At 42.6% G+C, this 19640-nt stretch overlaps 3 protein-coding genes across 3 annotated transcripts in view; 1 reads left to right on the forward strand and 2 right to left on the reverse strand.

Moving 5' to 3' along the window:
• Positions 1-363: 363 nt before the first annotated feature.
• Positions 364-14439, forward strand: LOC118404352 (Bloom syndrome protein homolog). The gene is made up of 19 exons (XM_035803421.1): positions 364-456; positions 656-732; positions 923-1076; positions 1355-1647; positions 2173-2333; positions 2704-3878; positions 4208-4396; positions 4647-4765; positions 5186-5364; positions 5913-6095; positions 6581-6679; positions 7451-7613; positions 8328-8523; positions 9148-9335; positions 10355-10505; positions 11128-11348; positions 11746-11844; positions 12517-12718; positions 13144-14439. Exons 1-19 carry the CDS (start codon positions 375-377, stop codon positions 13311-13313), a joined length of 4101 nt encoding a protein of 1366 aa, XP_035659314.1. The 5' UTR covers positions 364-374; the 3' UTR covers positions 13314-14439.
• A 217-nt stretch (positions 14440-14656) lies between these two features.
• LOC118404046 (kelch-like protein 31) lies at positions 14657-16711 on the reverse strand. Its single transcript, XM_035802999.1, has 3 exons — positions 16459-16711; positions 15824-15924; positions 14657-15372 (listed from the first exon to the last, which is right to left on the reverse strand). Exons 1-3 carry the CDS (start codon positions 16689-16691, stop codon positions 14684-14686), a joined length of 1023 nt encoding a protein of 340 aa, XP_035658892.1. The 5' UTR covers positions 16692-16711; the 3' UTR covers positions 14657-14683.
• Positions 16712-18113: 1402 nt separating this feature from the next.
• LOC118404353 (kelch-like protein 24) overlaps positions 18114-19640 on the reverse strand; it is a gene marked incomplete at its 3' end in the record, with an annotated part of 6794 nt that continues 5267 nt past the window's right edge. Inside the window, exons 3-5 of the mRNA XM_035803422.1 lie at positions 19253-19515; positions 18520-18699; positions 18114-18223 (exon numbers count right to left, since the gene is read on the reverse strand). Coding sequence (XP_035659315.1) covers positions 18114-18223; positions 18520-18699; positions 19253-19515 — 553 coding nt within the window. The remainder of the gene's footprint in view (positions 18224-18519; positions 18700-19252; positions 19516-19640) is intronic.

The raw sequence follows: 19640 nt of genomic DNA on the forward strand, positions 1-19640 counted from the left end.
TCTGTCACACCTAACCTTTTCGCATGTAACTGTAGACTATTCTTTTTTTGGGGGGGGGGGGGGGGAGGGGGGTCTTTTGTTATATTTGTTTTGATATTACTTTTTTTATTAGCGTTTGTGTATACCACTTGAGTCTCCCTCATATAACCTATCAATGTTCTTCTTGGTAGTTCTTACGACCTTACCCCTACGTGACACCCCATACACCCCAACCTATCAATGTTGGGTAATCAACAAATATAGGAGAAGGACTATAGAAATGTTGTGATGTTTTCTTTTGAGTTAACAGTTGTTTCATACTATCATAGTGGCTTTTACCAACACGGATGAACTTTCATGCTTCTTTTTTGTTTGTCAGTGATGACTCCATCAGCATGCCTGCAGAGCGCCGTTGGGAGCGTTACTTCGGGAACTCTCCTCCCATGGACGACCTGGACGATTTTGAACCATCCACAGGTTAGAACATCCTACTAGCTCCACCCTCCTTAATCAAGAAAGTGTAAACTGTACAAATCAGTTGTAGCTCCTAGTACATGTATATGCCAGGTTTATCATGTATGCTGTTTTTGACAATCTATTTGTAGTATCTAAAAATACTTTTCCACTTATATAAAAATTATTTTGACTGTGAATTTTTCTTCTTGTAATGTTGCAGATTTCAACCTCCCAACCCCAAGAAAGACATGTTCACCAGTGCATAACAAGGCATCTGGAACTAAAGGCAACACTAAGGTGGGATTTTCTTTCTGTCTTTCTTCATTTGTTTGGTGTTACATTCAGCCAAGGTTGCCCACCTAGCCATGGATTTTCTTCAATATTGCTTCTACACTTACATATAACACTGATGAAATAGTCTAATATGGATCTGTAATATGAAATACCACTTAAACGGCATGAAAATTTGGCATGTTTCTGTCTTAAGCAGCCAGAAGTCCAGCAAGCTGTTGCTGCAAAGTACAACAGCTCCAAGTCAGTGATAGACTTGACTGATGGCACAGAGTGCAAACAGGCGCTGAAGTGGAAGGATACACACACATTGGCAAGTGATCAGCCCAAGACAACAGGAGAGGACCATGGTATACTTTATACATTGATATATGATATATTGACATTGATAAAAGTAAGAAAGATAGAGAATAGTAACCACATCACTCTTGAATTTTTAGAGGATGTTTGTGATCAGAACTAATAATGAACACTGAAAAACATCAATTTACAGTGTATTTGTGTATGTATGAAGCTAAATTAGCAATATTTCTATATCAGAAATTAACCACCTGCTTGAATTCCCTGCCCACTTCTTTTGTTTTTTCTTTAAAGTTTAATGCAACTTCCTAAAAATTCTTTTTTGCAGACAAACAAACAAACTGGACAGCAATGGAAGTCTCTAGCAGCCAAGATGACATGTTCGGTTCCAGCCAACAGGACGACTCCATAGCCATGATGTTAGACTTAGACGCAGTGCCCGGAACTCCACCCGTCAAAACAGGCACCAAACAGCAGAGGACAGCACAGGCTGTCAAGGTCAGAGACAACAGCTGTGCAGTTAAACAGGCTGAAGGACAGAGGAGTACTGGAACAGCACATGCTGACTTTGATATTGAAGCTGTTTCTGATTACCCGTTGCTGTATACAGATGCCAAGGAGGTGAGTGTTTTCAACGTAGCTTACTTTGAGAGTTTCTTGCTATGAAAAAGTGATTTGCTATAATAGTATACTGAAAATCCTGTGTGTGTCTGTATTTTTGTATATGTCAGTCTGCATGTGTGTTTGTCTGTTTGCTTGTGTGTGTATGTGTATCAAAATGTGATTGTGATTGTGTGAGTGTATGTGTTTGTTTCTGTGATTCCAAATATACTGTCAAGCATTGCCATACATGCTCAGTACTGCAATTTTTTTTTTAGCCTCTACCAAGCTCCACGGATCCGTAGGTTGCCTACTGACTCCTATGGCCAGCCAACTCCCCTAGCATACTATTGACTACATTATTTGTCCAATTTCTATAATTTGACCAGCGATCTGCGCAGCCTGGTAGAGGCTACTATTTTTTTTTCCTATTTGTTTGTTAAAATGCATTGTGGATATAAGATGAAGTCTGCCATCCCTGACTGCCTTGTTATCATCTATCCATCCATTCACTATTTCATTTGTTGTTTCCCCCATGGCCCACAGGTTGCATCGTCCCAGCTACACCAGGGCCTACATGACCTGCTGTGCTATCGGCTGTCTGTATTGGAGCGGATGTGTGGAGTGTTCGACCAGCTGCCACTTTCAGTACTGACTTCACTGCCAACAGTGGATATGAATGCCATCACACAGTGTAGCAGCCTCAGGTACAAACATTTCAAGTCAGCTCTTTTGACTTAAATTGAGTTACAGTCATGGGGTCTTCACTGCTTTCTTTGAATTTGACTTTTGAATCGACAATTAGCTTGGGAAAATCTGAAATCAAAATCAAAATCTGAAATCAGCTCTGGCTTCCTTGTTGTCAAAGTTTTTTCCCTGTTGTTCACTCATTTTGAAAGGCTGCTTCCTGCATGCAAAGAAATAACGGCAAACATTTTAGTCCCAACTCTAAATTCTGTATCATAGTAAGGCTCAGAACATTTGGATCTTCCCTAATATATAGATATACACTCAGAAATGTAAACATGCCATACATCACAAAATTTATGTTATCTTTGTCTTGTGTCTCCCTCACAGAAAGCAGCTCACAGCCAAGAGTAAGGAGATGGAGAATGTCCTAAAGGAACGGGGAGAGAAAGTACCCGGCTACTTAAGTAACATCCCTACAGCACTTTCTCCTCAAAGGAATGCCTTAAGAAATGGTGACTCTCCTTTCGTGGGAAGCAAAAACAAAACTCCAAACAACGACAACAACAATAGCACAAGAAGTACATCAACTGTAGCAATGAGCTGTGACCCCCAACCTTTGAACTCTGGGTCAGGAGGCCAAAGGGCAAAGTTCAATTTCAGGAGAACCTTCGGGTCAAGTTCAAAATCTCCTGGTTCAGCAGTAAAGGTTCCCCTTCAGTTCACTGATTCTCCTGATGTCTCAAAGGATCGAAAAGCATCCCTCCTAAACACAGCTAAGGAAAGACCTGGGTTTCTGGACACTCCAACCTCTTTTAATAAAGATGGGAAATTCAGTGTGAATTCTAACTCAGATACAAACTCTAGCCTGCCTACTCCAACCAACAGCGCAACTCTTTCTTACAACTTCACACACTCTACAAGTAAGCCTGTTTTCGATGATGACTTTTATGATGATGACATACCCTCTGCACAGGCTAATTCTTATACTAAGAATCCCCAGTATTCTACAACCAATAGCAATACCTTAAGAAGCACATCCAAAACTTGGTGTAACCCTAAAGACGCTGTTGAGATTGAAGACTCGGAAAGCGAGAGTGAAGATCATCACAATAAGCAAACAACTTTCAACGATCATCCTGATGAAAACAATGAAATCGAGGACGAATACTGGGATGTAGATGACATTGGTCTAGACGAGATCGAAAACGATGGATTGAGTCTTTACGAAAATGGCAAAGGCGGTTCAAAACAGCCAGAGAATGATAGCAGACACCAAAACAGCAACGCACAAGCATTCCAGCCACCATTTAAAACTCCAACAAACGCTGCAAACAACAGAAGTAGTTGTAACAATACTGGACACACCGCAGAGCAGACATTTGACGATGAGAGTTTCTGGGAAGAATGGGAGGATGAGAGTATGATGGAGAACAGCAGGACTAGAACAGACACTACCAACAGAAATGCTACTGTATCAGGAAGCAAGACTCCTGCAGCAGCTGGTTTTACAACTCCTCAAGCAAGGGGAGGTGCCGGCACTTCTACTGGTCTTGCCTCTAAAGGTTAGCATGAAAGTTTTTGATTACCTGTGTTGCATGGCACACCCCTTTCCACCAAAGGCTGCGACAAAGGAGACTCTAAATATTTGCCACATTGCTCAATGAATTTCATAAGGGAAGAACGATTATGTTCACATCTTGTGTGATTTCTGGTCTTTTAGTCATACTTTTGTATTGTGTATCGTGTTCTGTACGTGTACGTGCATCATTGCTACAAAACCTTGAGCAGTGCGTCTACTAATAGTTTTGTCTGTGAGACAGTGTTACAAAGAAGCATGGTTAATAAGGTAAAATTGATTTTTTTCAACTGCCTTGTTCTTCTTTGTATGTAGCCCCTCAGAGCCAAGCCCCAAAACGTCCAGACCCAAATGCAGAGTTCAACGGTACCCACTTTCCCCACTCTTCACGGATGACTAGCCTGTTCAACAAGGTTTTCGGTCTGCACAGGTTCAGGACCAACCAACTGGAGGCCTGCAATGCTGCGCTGCTGGGGAAAGACTGCTTTATACTCATGCCTACAGGTCAGTGTGATGCTAACTTTCTTTAGTCCTTAGTCTGTTGGTAGAGACATTTTTGAATTGGGATATTTCAGCGTGTGAAAGACAGACTTGCGCTTTTAGGCTGTGCAACTACATTTTGCTTGTCGCAACTTACTTCTAAACTAGATTTTTGGCCTCAGAACTCGATTTTGCCCCTATGATCAACTGCACTGCCGAGAACCTTGTAGAGAGTGCATAGTAAATGTTAACTGTACATTGTGTGTTTTTGTAGGAGGAGGGAAGAGTCTGTGTTACCAGCTCCCTGCCATCGTGAGTGGTGGAGTCACCATCGTCATCTCACCCCTCAAGTCTCTCATACAGGACCAGGTCTCTAAACTCAACGGCTTAGAGGTAAGGTTTTAACTTTGTTTGTTTGTTTGGTGTGAGTGTGTGTGTTTGTGTGTGTGTCACCATCGTCATCTCACCACTCAAGTCCCTCATACAGGACCAGGTCTCCAAACTCAATGGCTTGGAGGTAAGGTTACAACTTTGTGTGTGTTTGTTTGTTTGTTTGTTTGTGTGTGTGTGTGTGTGTGTGTGTTTACTTGTGTGTGTTTACTTGTGTGTGTTTGTCTGCCTGCTTGTGTGTTTGTTTGTCTGTCTGTCTGTTTCCACAAATTGCATCACACACAGTTTAGCATTGCCATTCAACCTCAGTGCTGACATTTTTGTCTGCGAGACTGGAACGTTTACAAGCAATATGGGTAAGATTGTCAAGTCTGCCATCTCTGAATACCCCATCCATTTGTTTGTTTGTTTACTTTTCTACAGGTGCCAGCAGCCCACCTGTCTGGTGAGCTGTCCCAACAGGTGGCATCAGGTGTGTACATGGACCTGGCCAGGAGAACTCCTCAGACCAAACTCCTGTACGTTACACCTGAGAAGGTTTCTTCTAGTGAGAAGCTCCTCTCAACACTGAAGAGCCTGTACCAGAGAGGTCTACTAGACAGGTGTGTTTTACTCACTTTATTATTAAGATTCTACATCAAGAACTTATGGTTACATCTTGGCCAGGAGAACTCCTCAGACAAAACTCCTGTACGTCACTCCTGAGAAGGTTTCTTCCAGTGAGAAGCTCCTCTCAACACTGAAGAGCCTGTACCAGAGAGGATTGCTGGACAGGTGTGTTTTAATCACTTTATCTAATTAAAATTTGAAGCACATTTGAGTATGATACAAAAGACAAAAACACAAAATGGACCAAAACTTATTCAGTCAAGCTCTTTGTCCAGAGGTAAAGTATGTCCAGGAGACCGAGATTGATGCGAAATACACCGTGTTGGATTTTATTGTTACAACAGCCTTGTTCCAACGGCCGAATCAGGTATTCAAATTTTCGACCGTGACGTACTCAGCGTGCGCTGAGTATGTTCGAATTATTCAATGGAAGCCTGTGTGATATTGCTTTTTATCACCTGGTCCGGAACACCTGTATCGAAAGTTATCACGGCCCAGGTATGACATAATACATGTATATTTTATATCTCTTTTATCCCAGGTTTGTAATAGATGAGGCCCACTGTGTAAGCCAGTGGGGGCATGACTTCCGTCCCGACTACAAGAAGCTCTGTGTCCTTCGGAAGAGTTTTCCTGGTGTTCCCATGATGGCGCTGACCGCTACGGCCACGCCGCGCGTCCGGAGGGACATCCTACACCAGCTGGGCATGACAGACCCAAGATGGTGTGTACACATAACTTCTTTTCAATAAAAGCTTTACATAACAAGAAATACAGTTTATATACTTGTCCATTTTCTGCATTGTATTTCTTTGCTATTCACAACTTTTGCTGCAAATGGCAGGGAGTACATTAATTTTCGGTGCTGATTATACAACATAGCAGAACTGTTTTGGCATTTACATCAATTCAATGTGTTGTTGGAGGCTAGACATGTAGGTAATAAGATACTCCAAATAGCTGTTAGCAACAATTTTGGCAATGGTCTGGCATTTCAGGTAGCATCCACTACCTTTTGTCAGTGACACTTGCTTGTTGCTTGAGTATCGGTAACTGCTTTTTGGCATAAGTTCTAACATGGTTGTCAAAATGTTGTCAAAGTTTACAGGCAAGATCAAGGAAGTTCAACATTCAAGACGAGACTTTTACATGTATGCTGGAAACTAGACAGTTCATTCAACAGACTAAGTCCATAATTATGTTCTCCAGGTTTGTACAAAGCTTCAACAGAACCAACCTCCACTACTCTGTCATGCCTAAAAAGGTCAAGTCTGCCACAAAAGAGGTCCTAGAACTCATCAACTCCAGGTATTTTTTTTTTTTCATATCCTACACCATTCTTTAAATGATAAACTTTAAAGTGTTGCAGCCTAGTTTTACACCGTAGAAGAGACTGTATTGTACAAAATTCGAGCAGACAACAGAGAACATATAATAAATGCTGGCAAACTTTCCAAAAAATGTAATACTATTTGCTCATCATACATGTGTACAACTGTTACATAATGGTATGGATTCATATACAAATTACAATGTAATTAATGTAATGTAATAGTAAGTAATGCATAGAGACTAACGTATCTATGAATTGCCAGCGCTCAAACTTCTGTTCTGAACTTGTGTGAGGTGTGGTAACAGCAAGGTGTTTAGCCTACATTTTGTATAAGGTCCTGGGTTCAAATCCGTCGATGTGACGCCGATCTTGTGCCTTTATTAGATTCCGCAACAAGACGGCATCGTGTACTGCCTGTCCAGAAAGGAGTGAGAGACAGTGTCAGATGAGCCAAATTGTCCCAAGACAAATTTTGTTGACTCCTGGCCAGCGTATTAACATTATTAATTTCGAGCCCTTACCACCGCTCAAATATTTATTATTAATTTCATACACTGTAGGTTCCGCAACAAGATGGCATCGTGTACTGCCTGTCCAGAAAAGAGTGTGAGACGGTTTCAGACGAGCTGAATTGTCCCTAGCAAAATTTTGGTGCCCCCTGGCCATGGGAACACTGTTAATTTTGAGCCCTGGTATTGCAATGCAAGTTAGGTTGCCACCTCTCAAATATCTGTTATGCATGTTAGGTTCCGTAGCAAGACCGGCATCGTGTACTGCCTGTCCAGAAAAGAGTGTGAGACAGTGTCTGACGAGCTGTGTAGGAACGGCACCTCTGCCTGTGCCTACCACGCTGGCATGAGTGACAAGGAGAGGGCCCGCATTCAGGACCTGTGGCCGGAGCATTACAAGGTACACAACTGTTACACTTTCAGTTTGTGTCTGTGTCTGTACATATGTGTGTGTGTGTGCGTGTGTGTGTCTATACCTGTGTGTATGTGTCTTTCTGATTCCCTTAGGAGAAAAAGTAAATGTTTCTGTTGTGAATTCTTACTCTTATTTGTGCCACAATAGTGTTTGGGATGGGCATAGACAAGCCGGTTGTTCGCTTCGTCATTGATGCATCTACTACTCCCTACCCAAGTCCTTACAGGGGGTGAAGTCTGCCATCTCTGACTGTTTTGTTGTTTTTCCTTTACATTATCTGTGCCACATTTGGGATGGGCATAGACAAGCTAGATGTTAGGGGATTCTGCATGCACATGTATGTGTGTCTCTCTCTCTGATGGTTTTCTAACCAATAACTTTCACTGTTTTCAGGTTATCTGTGCCACAATAGCATTTGGGATGGGCATCGACAAGCCGGATGTTCGGTTTGTGATCCACTACTCACTGCCGAAGTCTGTTGAGGGGTACTACCAGGAGTCAGGTCGTGCAGGGGTGGTGAAGTCTGCCATCTCTAACTGCCTGTTGTCTTTCTGTAGGTTATCTGTGCCACAATAGCATTTGGGATGGGCATAGACAAGCCTGATGTTCGGTTCGTGATCCACTGCTCCCTGCCCAAGTCTGTGGAGGGGGTGAAGTCTGCCATCTCTGAGTCTGACTGCCCTGTTGTATTCTCTGTAGGTTATCTGTGCCACAATAGCGTTTGGGATGGGGATAGACAAGCCGGATGTGCGGTTCGTGATCCACTATTCCCTCCCGAAGTCTGTTGAGGGTTACTACCAGGAGTCCGGTCGAGCAGGGAGAGATGGAGAGGCCTCTGACTGTATCCTGTTCTACAACTATCATGACAAGATGAGGATGCAGAAGCTCATACACAGTAAGTCCTCACAAGTTTTCATTTTCAAGCAACTCCTTATTTTGAATAAAGAGACTCTTTTTACACAACCAAGGCTTTATTTACACAAAGTTGTGTTATTCAGTGTCATACCAACCTAATGAAACTACTTATGGAGCAAGAAAAAAAAGCCTTTTGGGGAATCTAGTTATGAATCCTATTGTACAACTTACAACTGGAGAGAGGGCCACACGGACAATTTGCCACGGATTGCTCCTTCACTTTCTAATCCAGTTATGAATCCAGAAATGTGTTAAACTTAGTTTTCTTCTCTGGCTCAACCTGTAGTGGACAAAGAAGCGACCAAATGTATGAGTGGAGAGAGGTCCACATGCCTTCTGATAATTTGCTACAAAATACTCCTGCACTGTTTTTTTAATCCAGTATTAATGCACAAATGTGCTTAACTTTTTTTGATCGCTTTAATTTTCCAGTGGACAAAGAGGCCACCTATGAATCAAGAAAAGTCCACATGGACAACCTCCTGCGCATGGTTCAGTACTGTGAGAAGGAGTCGACAAACCCAGTTACTCCACTACTTCAGCAATAAAAAAAGAAATGTGTGACTGTTAAACTAACTGTTTTTTTTGTCCTCCAACCATCCAGTGGACAAAGAAGCGACCTATGAATCGAGAAAGGTCCACATGGACAACCTGTTGCGCATGGTTCAGTATTGTGAGAACGAGTCAGACTGTAGACGTGCCCAGTTACTGCACTACTTTGGTGAAACAGACTTCAACCCTGAACTCTGCACCAGCGACCCGAGGACCACCTGCGACAACTGCAAGCTTGAGGTACGAAGAATTTTTTTTTTTTACTTTCACCAAGAACAGGGTTCTAGCCAGGATTTTTTTACAGCATAGGGGGCATCAGGTCTGGATCTGAACCAGGACATAACATAAACTGTTTGTGAAACTTGAGTGGGCGATACTACTCAAAAGAATGGTCTATTTGGCTACAACGGATTCTGTTTGGTGGAGTATCCTGACTGCCTCAATGTTGACTTAGACCAATTTTGACTGTAGAAACTTGGTAAAATTGACATAATCCACTCTCTTCTACTTTGCTCTTGTTATTTTCTTGGACTGGTAAACCCCAAAACATTTGAACATCTGCTACCATTGTGCAGTATGATCTGTCTATTTATTTGTTTAACCAGTCCAAAATCCGGCCCATTGTTTGTTTTTTTTCATGTCCGTTTTTCCGGTCCGCTCCAACAAAAACAGTTTTGTAGTTTGGTACCGACCCCTAGTTACTTCAGTGTGACAAAGTTTTAAGAAGACTGATGATAATTTTCTTCCCAAGGTGCATTTGAGATGAATTTCATGAAGGACTGTCACTATTTCTTGTTCTAGTCTGTGCTGGTTTAAGATACTCAGTAATTGACACATCTACATCAGGGCTCGAAATACTGGGTGCATGTGCACCCAGGTGCACCCAAAATTGGAACTGTGCACCCAATTTTTTTCAGTGGGTGCACCCAAATATTTTCTTAGGTTTGTGTATGGAAAGATATCAAGTACACTAGTATACATCATATTCTTGACATCTAAGTGTTAGAAAGATAATAAAAACGCATGTTACTTGTTTAAGAATTTGATAGCTTGTAACTAAGTTTTGTTGTTAGTTTTTTTTTTTTACATTCTACTTAAATTTAAGTTGTGCACCCAAAAATTTTTTGGTGCACCCAATTTTTAAAGCAGGGTGCACCAGTGCACCTAATCCCAAAAACGAATTTCGAGCCCTGTACATCTATGAGTTTATGAGTCATTTAGAGTGCTCACAATTTGACTGATCACAATTTCCTTCCCAGGGTGCGTTTGAGATGAAGGATGTGACAACAGAAGCGAAGATGGTGGTGGAGTTTGTACGCAGTGTCGGTGGGAACAGCAGCGGTGGTGGTGGCAGGAGGGGCTGGGGTGTACAGGGCTACACGCTACTGCACGTCACTGATGTCTTCAAAGGTAATGCACCCTCTTTTTGTTTGTTTTGAATACCCGGTAAACCCACTCTTTAGGTAGGATTTTATTATAGGAAGTCCAAATTTCTTGGTGAGTCGCGGTAAGGGATACAGGTACAAATATTTTTTTTTTGCCGGGGGCATCCACCTTCTTTGGTGCAGAGTTTTGGATAATTTTTATTTAAAATGGTGCATTCTAAGGTAGCCAGAGGGGAAAATTGCTGTCAGAGTATCTGTTCCCAGTGTAAGGGCTACATGTTCCTTTACTTCAAGCCCCGTTTCAAGAAAAACTAGTTCCATTTCTTACTAGTATGATTTCTAAACTCCCTATTTTAGGTTCGTCCAATAAGAAAATCATGGACACAGACCACCACAAGTACCCCCTGTACAACTATGGAGCAGCCTTCTCACGACATTAACCCCATTCAATAAGAAAGACTTGTTCCATTTCTTACAACGATTTCAACTTTTAATATTTTAGGTTCATCCAACAAGAAGATTATGGACACAGACCACCACAAGTACCCCCTGTACAACTATGGAGCAGCCTTCTCACGACATTAACCCCATTCAATAAGAAAGACTTGTTTCATTTCTTACAACGATTTCAACTTTTAATATTTTAGGTTCATCCAACAAGAAGATCATGGACACAGACCACCACAAGTACCCCCTATACAACTATGGAGCAGCCTTCTCGAGACACGACGCTGAGAGACTTATGAGGAAGCTCGTGACGGAAGGAGTCTTGGCAGAAGACCTCCATGTTGTTCCTCGTGTGGAACAAGTCGTGGCGTACGTGCGGCTGGGACTGAAGGCTGATGCTGTGGTCAGTGGGAGGATGAAGGTAAGAACTTCATGCATTTGTATTCATAGTAAAACCAAATGCTTTATAAATGTATTTTGATTGATGTTAGATTGATGTTCTACACTCAGCTGTTTACACTGATATAGGTGTGGGTGGGTAGGAGGAACCCCCTGCCTCCTTGGTCGGGAGTCCTCCCAAGTCAGACGGAGACTCCAAACAACAAACCTGCATCTGCTGGGGTCATCTTACACGTGGCAGTTCTTGTCCCTGTGGGACTCAGTGCGCCAGTAGACGAGAGTTTGGAGTGCACACCCCTCCTTCACATTAGGCTAGGCTGACATCAAATAATCTCCCAATCCCCTATAACAATATGAGCAACCTGATATACAAAGACTAGTGTTTGCTTGAACAAGTTCTTGCTTTTCGTTTGCCTCAGGTGCACCTTGCCATCAGAAGAACAGGTCAGCGGGCAGTGGTGGCCAAGAACCAGGACAGCAACGCCTCTGTTTGGGAGAAACTCTTCATCGAGCTACAGGTTGGTTACTAATAGTTGATTGTTAGCAAGAGCACTCATACTCATAGATATGATTTTGTTTGCTATTTGTAAAGAGTCTGAATAATGACAAATGTACATGTATACAACAAAGCCTAGGAAAGGGGAAATAAAAATAAAAACTTTTGCTCCCTAGGCCCTAATAAAGTTCTACTTAGAAAACTCAAGAGTTGATAAATAGTATGTATCTTCTTTAGGGCAAGTTCTAGTTACTGTACATTTTCTCCACCCTTCTATGATCTTGCTTTGTTGCTTTTCTTAATGTGTCATGGCTATCCGTTCTCTGATATTATCCTAGCTGCTATTTCTTACGCTGCCAACACCTTTCTTCCTCCCTGGACGGTTCCCTGCATGATAGTTTTGGCCAGTCCCGATGACTGACATGTGGCTGTGCCACTTCAGTTTTCTTTTCTTACTATGGTAAGGAGGTCTTTGTATGGACCTCTGTTTTCTACTTGTCTGTGTTTCCATTCCGTTCTACAGTCCCTGTGTATGGACCTAGTGCTCGAGAACAGTGTGTAAGCTCACCACATCTTCCCACCCCAAACCTTCGAGAGATGTCACGCATAGCTCTACACCATTCCACTGTTCTATTGCTCCAATCTTTTGATTATTTCCATTAATATCTGCATGTTTTTCCGTTCTGTTTTACAGTCCCTCTGCAAAGACCTCGCTAATGAGAACAGCGTTCAGTCCCACCACATCTTCCCTCCCCAAACCCTCCGCGAGATGTCACGCAAAGTTCCTCGCAACGAGCACGATATGCTGGAGATAGACGGGGTGTCAGAGAGGAAGCTGTACAAGTTTGGCCCACAGTTTCTGGATGTTATTGACAACTTTGTGAAGAATAACCCAGGTATATTTATGGTTGTTCCCATATACTATAGTCCTGTAGGAGTTTTGCTTTAGCGTTTTATTCGCATGAAAAATGATGGTACAAATTTACATGTAGTCGGAACAATGTACAAACTAGTATGTACAAAGTTGGAGTAGAGGTTTCTAAAATATGTAATAAAGCTTTGTCTTGTATGTGTCTGTGTGCTCTTCTTCCCAGGAAACCAGTACAAGGGGAAGGGGGTGAAGTCTGCCATCTCTGATTGTCTAAATGTTTTTCTTCTTTCTGTTTTATACAGAAGTAACAATGAAACCCCAGGCCAAACCTGCAGCACCGGCCAGTGCCTCTCCGTACTTCCAAGGAAACCAGTATCAGTACAAGGGGAAGGGGGTGAAGTCTGCCAAATCTAATTGTCTAAATTTTTTTCTTCTTTCTGTTTCATACAGAAGTGACAATGAAGCCACAAGCCAAACCTGCAGCACAAGCCAGTGCCTCTCCGTACTTCCAAGGAAACCAGTACCAGTACAAGGGGAAGGGGGTGAAGAGAAAAAGGGGAGGAGGGGGCGCTGGTGGCGCTCGGAATAAACGGATCAAGCAGTCCAGGAAGCAAGGGTAACTATTGTGTTGTGGTCTTAGATACGATACACTGTCAGGGTTGGACAAGTTTTCTAAAAGTTACTTGTCCTATCTATATTAGGGAAATACATAGAAAATTTACTTGCCTGAACTAACTTTTCACTTGTCTGGACATTTAAATGACACAAGTATTTTCAATTCCATCAATGGAGTTCTTTTATTGTTGGCTCTATTTTTCTGTGTTGACTAATGTTTGATGCTGCGACTGTGAAAGGAAAGTTGCATTTGTATATTAAGTATTGTTGCAGTTACTAAAAGAAAATGTTTGCTTTCTTGCTTATCAAACATTTACCTTACAAAATTTAAAGGCTGCATTGATGGCTTACAATGTACCTATCGTAATATTTGCAAGACAAAGAAGCAAATATTTCTTGCAGCAAAAGCTTTACATTCTTGCTCATGATTTCTGAAATCATACAATAATTTTCCAAATTTTACAGAACTGTTGGAAGGGGCAGAAGACAAGGGAAGGCTTCGAAGAGAGGACAGAACAGCAGTTACAGCACAGCAGAGCCCCCTAGTGCTCCAGCGAGGAACTCCACAGTGCGAGGCGCGGCACCAGGCATGATGCCCATGCCAGCCCCTGGCCAGAAAAGGAGTTTCCTACAAGGACAGTTCGGTTACATGAAGACATGATATACATTATAGAGTATAGGGATGGAATAACAAACTATTATGATATTGCAGTTAATTTTGCTAGGGAATAATGTTCTTGTACCTGTAGTGTATTAGAGTTGGAGATTTTAAAGTTCTACTTAGTAGTTTGTTTTATAAATCTTACATTAATTTACGGTAGTTTCTTTGGAGATTTTAATTAAAGTTCCAGTAAATTTTAAATATCCTATTCTACATTTAGTTTGTTAGGAGATTTTAATTAAAAGTTCTAGTTGTCAGGACCATTCTACATCGTGATCTGCACATTATGGTGTACATGTGTATGATATACACAAACACTAACACACATACAAAAGAAACCAATAAGGATGAAACTTAAAAGGAGGTAAATATATTTAATGTCTGTACTATTTTGATATACATGATTGTATTGAGCCTTTTTGGCTAATATACTATCTTAATACTTGGATGAATAAATATTTGCAATTAGAGGGCATTCGTGTGGTGTGAAAATTCAAGATGTTAGCCTAAGGACTTCCACTTATGCTTAAGATGTCTTAGATTTCAAGAACTTAATGGCTTATCCCATCCTACTAAGCATAAAAAACTTCAGCCTCCAATAAGGCTGGCTTCTTGCCATACATTCTTGAATGTGATAATGGTACTTTTACAGATACATGCACAATGTATTTCTATGTGGCAATATAATACAATCCTATCTACATCTACATGTAATCATAGTCCCACAACCCTTTGATTCTGAGACATCCATGGCATTTCTTCACTCTTGTACCACTTGACTCCCTCGATCATTTCAAGATTGTGAAACTTCGCCACCGCACAGCCGAAACTGCTCACGTACTCGGGCAAAACGTCCGGCAACTGCGTCCAGTACGTAAGCTCTGGGTCATACATAAGAATATGGTTCCAGAAATCACCCTCACCCTCTCCACCAAGGATGAATATCTTGTTCTGTAAAGTGACAATTCCTGCCGCGCAAATTTCCTTTGGGAGATGCGGCCCGAAAGACCAATAGTTCTCCTCGGGTCGAAAGACTTCGGTCGCACTTAGGACGTGTTCTGGGTCGGAAAAGCTAAGCCAGTTCTGCGTGAGCTCTGCGAACCCACCCATGATGTAAATCGCATTGTTTAGCACCGTTGCCATAGCAAGGGCGCGGGGAATCTGCATGGGAAGATCCTCAAACCAGCGGTCAAACTTTGGCAAGTACTTGTAGACACGATTGGAGAGCATTCGTTGCATGAGCACGTTTTCGATCTCGCCGCCTAGGACATAGATGACACCGTGGAGTGTGACAGTTGAGTGGCATCGCATCTTCCGAGGCAGAGGACAAAGCTCCTTCCACTCTCTGGTAAACGTGTTGTACACCTCCACACTGGAGAGGCTTGTGCCATTACTGTCCCCACCTAAAAAAAAAAGGAACAAAGGAAAGTGATCTTCGATGAAGGTTAGACATCTAGGTTATAAGATACGGCAAAGGCGGTCAGACGTTTCAACTAGCATTTCAACTCACAGCTTGTAGTTACAGAGGCAGGGCTACTAACCACTGGACTACACATGCTACCATTCATGTATACACTCAGGCTTTTAGCCAGGCATGCGTCATGACGTCATCTGGACGTGCTTTTCTTAAGATAACAAGAAATTTGACGCACTAGACTCTCTTACACTGAGGAGCAGATCCTCTGACAAACATGAAATTCTGATTGACCAGGGATGCCACTAGGTCCTTTGCGGTCACAGTCTTTCACTGTGACCCCTTTCACAGTGTTTTTGCCCCTCAAGATACCTTAGAAATTGAATTTGGACTCCATATAATAAAATCCTAGCTAAAAGCCATACATGTATACCACATACCTATGGCGTAGAGATGACACCCATTGGCCACCAGCCCAAACTGTGTGCGAGGATGCAGCATGGATGGCTCCTGCACCCAGACGTTCTTGTGCATGTCATAACTGTAAGGTAGAGAAACATATACTGTATATAATTGGAGTTTTCTTTTACCCAACCTGTAAAGTCTCACCTACCAGTGCTTGTATTTCGTACGTTTCGATGCCTATGAGACATTTTCCTCAGAGTTTTTGACTAGAGTGCTGCTTCTCACTGCTACCGGTACATTGTATTCTCACCACAAAAGTGCCACAAAAGATTTACCAAAGACAAAATGATGCAAACCTATTGAGACATAAAAACAGATTTTGAGTCTGAGGGGTAAGTTTGTACACAGTTTCATGGAATTAACAGACAATGTACAATGTTACAACCTTCTTGTTGTAACACTTTTTGTTCTAGGGCACCAAATTTGTTCAACTTATGGTCCATTTCGCATCAAAACATGGGTTTTATCAAGTGGGTATGACAAATGAAATACAACACGGTGTATTCCGCATCACCCTCGGTCCCAGGCTGATACCTCTGGTGATACGGAATACACCGTGTTGTATTCTATATTTACAGGAAAAGATCTAGATCATATCATATGATTGTACCTGTAGACATTGTTGGACACTGTCTCATTCTTGTAGGTTCCCCCGGCTACATACAGTACGTTGTCATGGGTAGTCACCACCCCAGGAAACATCACGGACTTCGGTAAGGGGGGCAGACATGCCCACTTCTTCTCTATGGGGTTATAACAGTCCACCACGTGTTGTTCGTCACCGCCTTCCGAGTTCTCGCGAGGTTTTAGGTCAACACAGACGATGGCATCAGTCTTGAACATTCCTAATGGGGATAAAAAAAGTCAGTGATAGCAGACTTCACCCCCTTACACCATATGTTGTTTGTGTCCCCATTCCGAGTTCTTGCAAGGTTTCAGGCCCACAGTGGTAATGACATTTGTCGTGAACATTCCTGAAGAGAAGAAAGGACAAGACAGTCAGTGATGGCAGACTTCACCCCCTCATGACAGACTTGGGTAGGGGGGGCAGACAAGCCCACTTCTTCTCTATGGGGTTGTAACAGTCCACCACGTGTTGTTCGTCACCCCCCTCTGAGTTCTCGCGAGGTTTTAGGTCAACACAGACAATGGCATCAGTCTTGAACATTCCTGAAGAAAAGCAAGAATGTACGTAAGAGAAGTAAGAATGTAGGCTAGCAATTAAGGATGGCAGACTTCACCCCCTTACAGTCCACCACGTGTTGTTCGTCTCCCCCCTCCGAGTTCTCACGAGGTTTCAGGTCAACACACACTATGGCATCGGTCTTGAACATTCCTATAGAGAAGAAAGGTTGAGAAGGCAGTCAGTATAATAATAAAATGGCAGACTCCACCCCCTTACGTCCACCACGTGTTGTTTGTGTCCCCATTCTGAGCACTTGTGTCAGGTTTTAGGTCCACACACACTAAGGCATCGGTCTTGAAAATTCCTAATGGGGATTAAAAAAACAGCGCAGTCAGTGATGGCAGACTTCACCCCCTCATTACAAACTTGGGTAGGGGGGGGGGGGGGCAGACAAGCCCACTTCTTCTCTATCGGGTTGTAACAGTCCACCACGTGTTGTTCATCTCCTCCCTCTGAGTTCTCACGAGGTTTTAGGTCCACACAGACGATGGCATCCGTCTTGAACATTCCTATAGAGAAGAAAGGTTGAGAAGGCAGTCAGTATAATAATAAAATGGCAGACTCCACCCCCTTACGTCCACCACGTGTTGTTTGTGTCCCCATTCTGAGTTCTTGTGCCAGGTTTTATGTCCACACACATGCATTGGTTGTGAACATTCCTATTGGGGATGAAAAAACAAGGCAATCAGTGATGGCAGACTTCACCCCCTCATCACAGACTTGGGTAAGGGGGGGCAGACACGCCCACTTCTTCTCTATGGGGTTGTAACAGTCCACCACGTGTTGTTCGTCTCCCCCCTCTGAGTTCTCACGAGGTTTTAGGTCAACACAGACTATGGCATCGGTCTTGAACATTCCTAAAGAAAAGCAAGAATGTACGTAAGAGAAGTAAGAATGTAGGCTAGCAATTAAGGATGGCAGACTTCACCCCCTTACAGTCCACCATGTGTTGTTCGTCTCCCCCCTCTGAGTTCTCGTGAGGTTTTAGGTCAACACAGACGATGGCATCGGTCTTGAACATTCCTAAAGAAAAGCAAGAATGTACATAAGAGAAGTAAGAATGTAGGCTAGCAATTAAGGATGGCAGACTTCACCCCCTTACAGTCCACCATGTGTTGTTCATCTCCCCCCTCTGAGTTCTCGTGAGGTTTTAGGTCAACACAGACGATGGCATCGGTCTTGAACATTCCTACACAAAAGAAATGACATTTATCAGCTCTTACACTGTTTGCCGTACACCTACATTAATTTTTTTGAAACAAAATTTTCGGTGAAATAAAAGTTACTGAAATGACTGTCAAAGAACAGATCACATAGAATCTTCCAATAACAATGTATTTTTCCTGTCAAAGTCTGTCTAAGTTGAGATTTTATTTTTATTTTTTGAAAGTTAACAAGTTGGACATTTTTATTAGAAGATGCTTACCGCTCATATTGTATATTCTTAATGGTTCTTTAGACAAAGATGTAAATAATACTTCTCACCTGCCCTAGGAGTGGTATTGAGGTCCAGCTGGTTGCGCCGATCCTTCAGGATGTGGAACTTCTTGACCCTGTCCAGATGCCGGACACACTCCGAACTGGACATCACGAGTTCTTCCTTCTCCACTCGGTCAAACAGATAGTCAGGAGGTAGGAGAACAAGCCGGACATGCTTCAGTAACTCTGTAGAGGAAACAACAACATTTTTATTTGTTTGTGTGTTTGACCCTGTCCAGATGGCGGACACACTCTGGACTGGTCAACACAAGTTTTTCCTTCTCCACCCGGTCAAACAGGTAATCAGGAGGCAGGAGGACTAACCGGACATGCTTCAGCAACTCTGTAGGGGAAACAACAACATTTAAAAAGGGTCGGTTTGTTTTTAAAAAAAAGGTGATGGATTCTCCTGTCGATGTTGACAGATGAGTAGGCATATTTGTTTGCCGAGGGTCCTCATGTGAGACTGAAGACCATCCTGAATACTCATGAACAGCGACAGAAGCTGCAGCTTTTACTAGAAGAGGCCATGAGGAGGCAGTGCCTTTCCCAAGGCACTGGGGCACAAAATCAGAAAAATTGAAGTCTAGGTATCCACAACCCCACAAGTATAACATCCCCACCCACCTGCTGCGTACTATTTCCTTTCGGCACATCCTATTTGAGCCAGTTCACATTTCATAGAGTGTGCTAACACGAGAAAGGTTAGGAGATTTTTTTCATGAGGATTTCAACCCACCTGCTGCGTACTGTTTCCTGTTTGGTACATCATATTTCAGCCAGTTCATGACAGCCTGGAACACCAGTTCCTCTCTCTCCACATACAGCCCATCCGATGATACGATCTCCACGAGTCTGTCCTTGTCCATGTTTACAAACTCCTCTTCTTTTTGGACAATGTCGAACTTGAAGTCGATCCACTGCCGGGCATCACTGCGCAGGACGTGAGCATTGTGGGTGTCACCAAAGATCCACATACCAACACAGTTTGATGGGTTCAACCTGTAAAATTTTAAAATTGAAAAAAAATGTCAGGTTGCAAACTGATCGTGTTCCCCAATTTGTAATTATGCTTCTGAAGGATAACATATGATTTTGGCTGGGCTATACCAGCTGCGTTCTTTTTC

Source organism: Branchiostoma floridae, chromosome 17 (assembly GCF_000003815.2).
Source record: "Branchiostoma floridae strain S238N-H82 chromosome 17, Bfl_VNyyK, whole genome shotgun sequence".
In the NCBI taxonomy this organism is placed as follows: Eukaryota; Metazoa; Chordata; class Leptocardii; order Amphioxiformes; family Branchiostomatidae; genus Branchiostoma; species Branchiostoma floridae.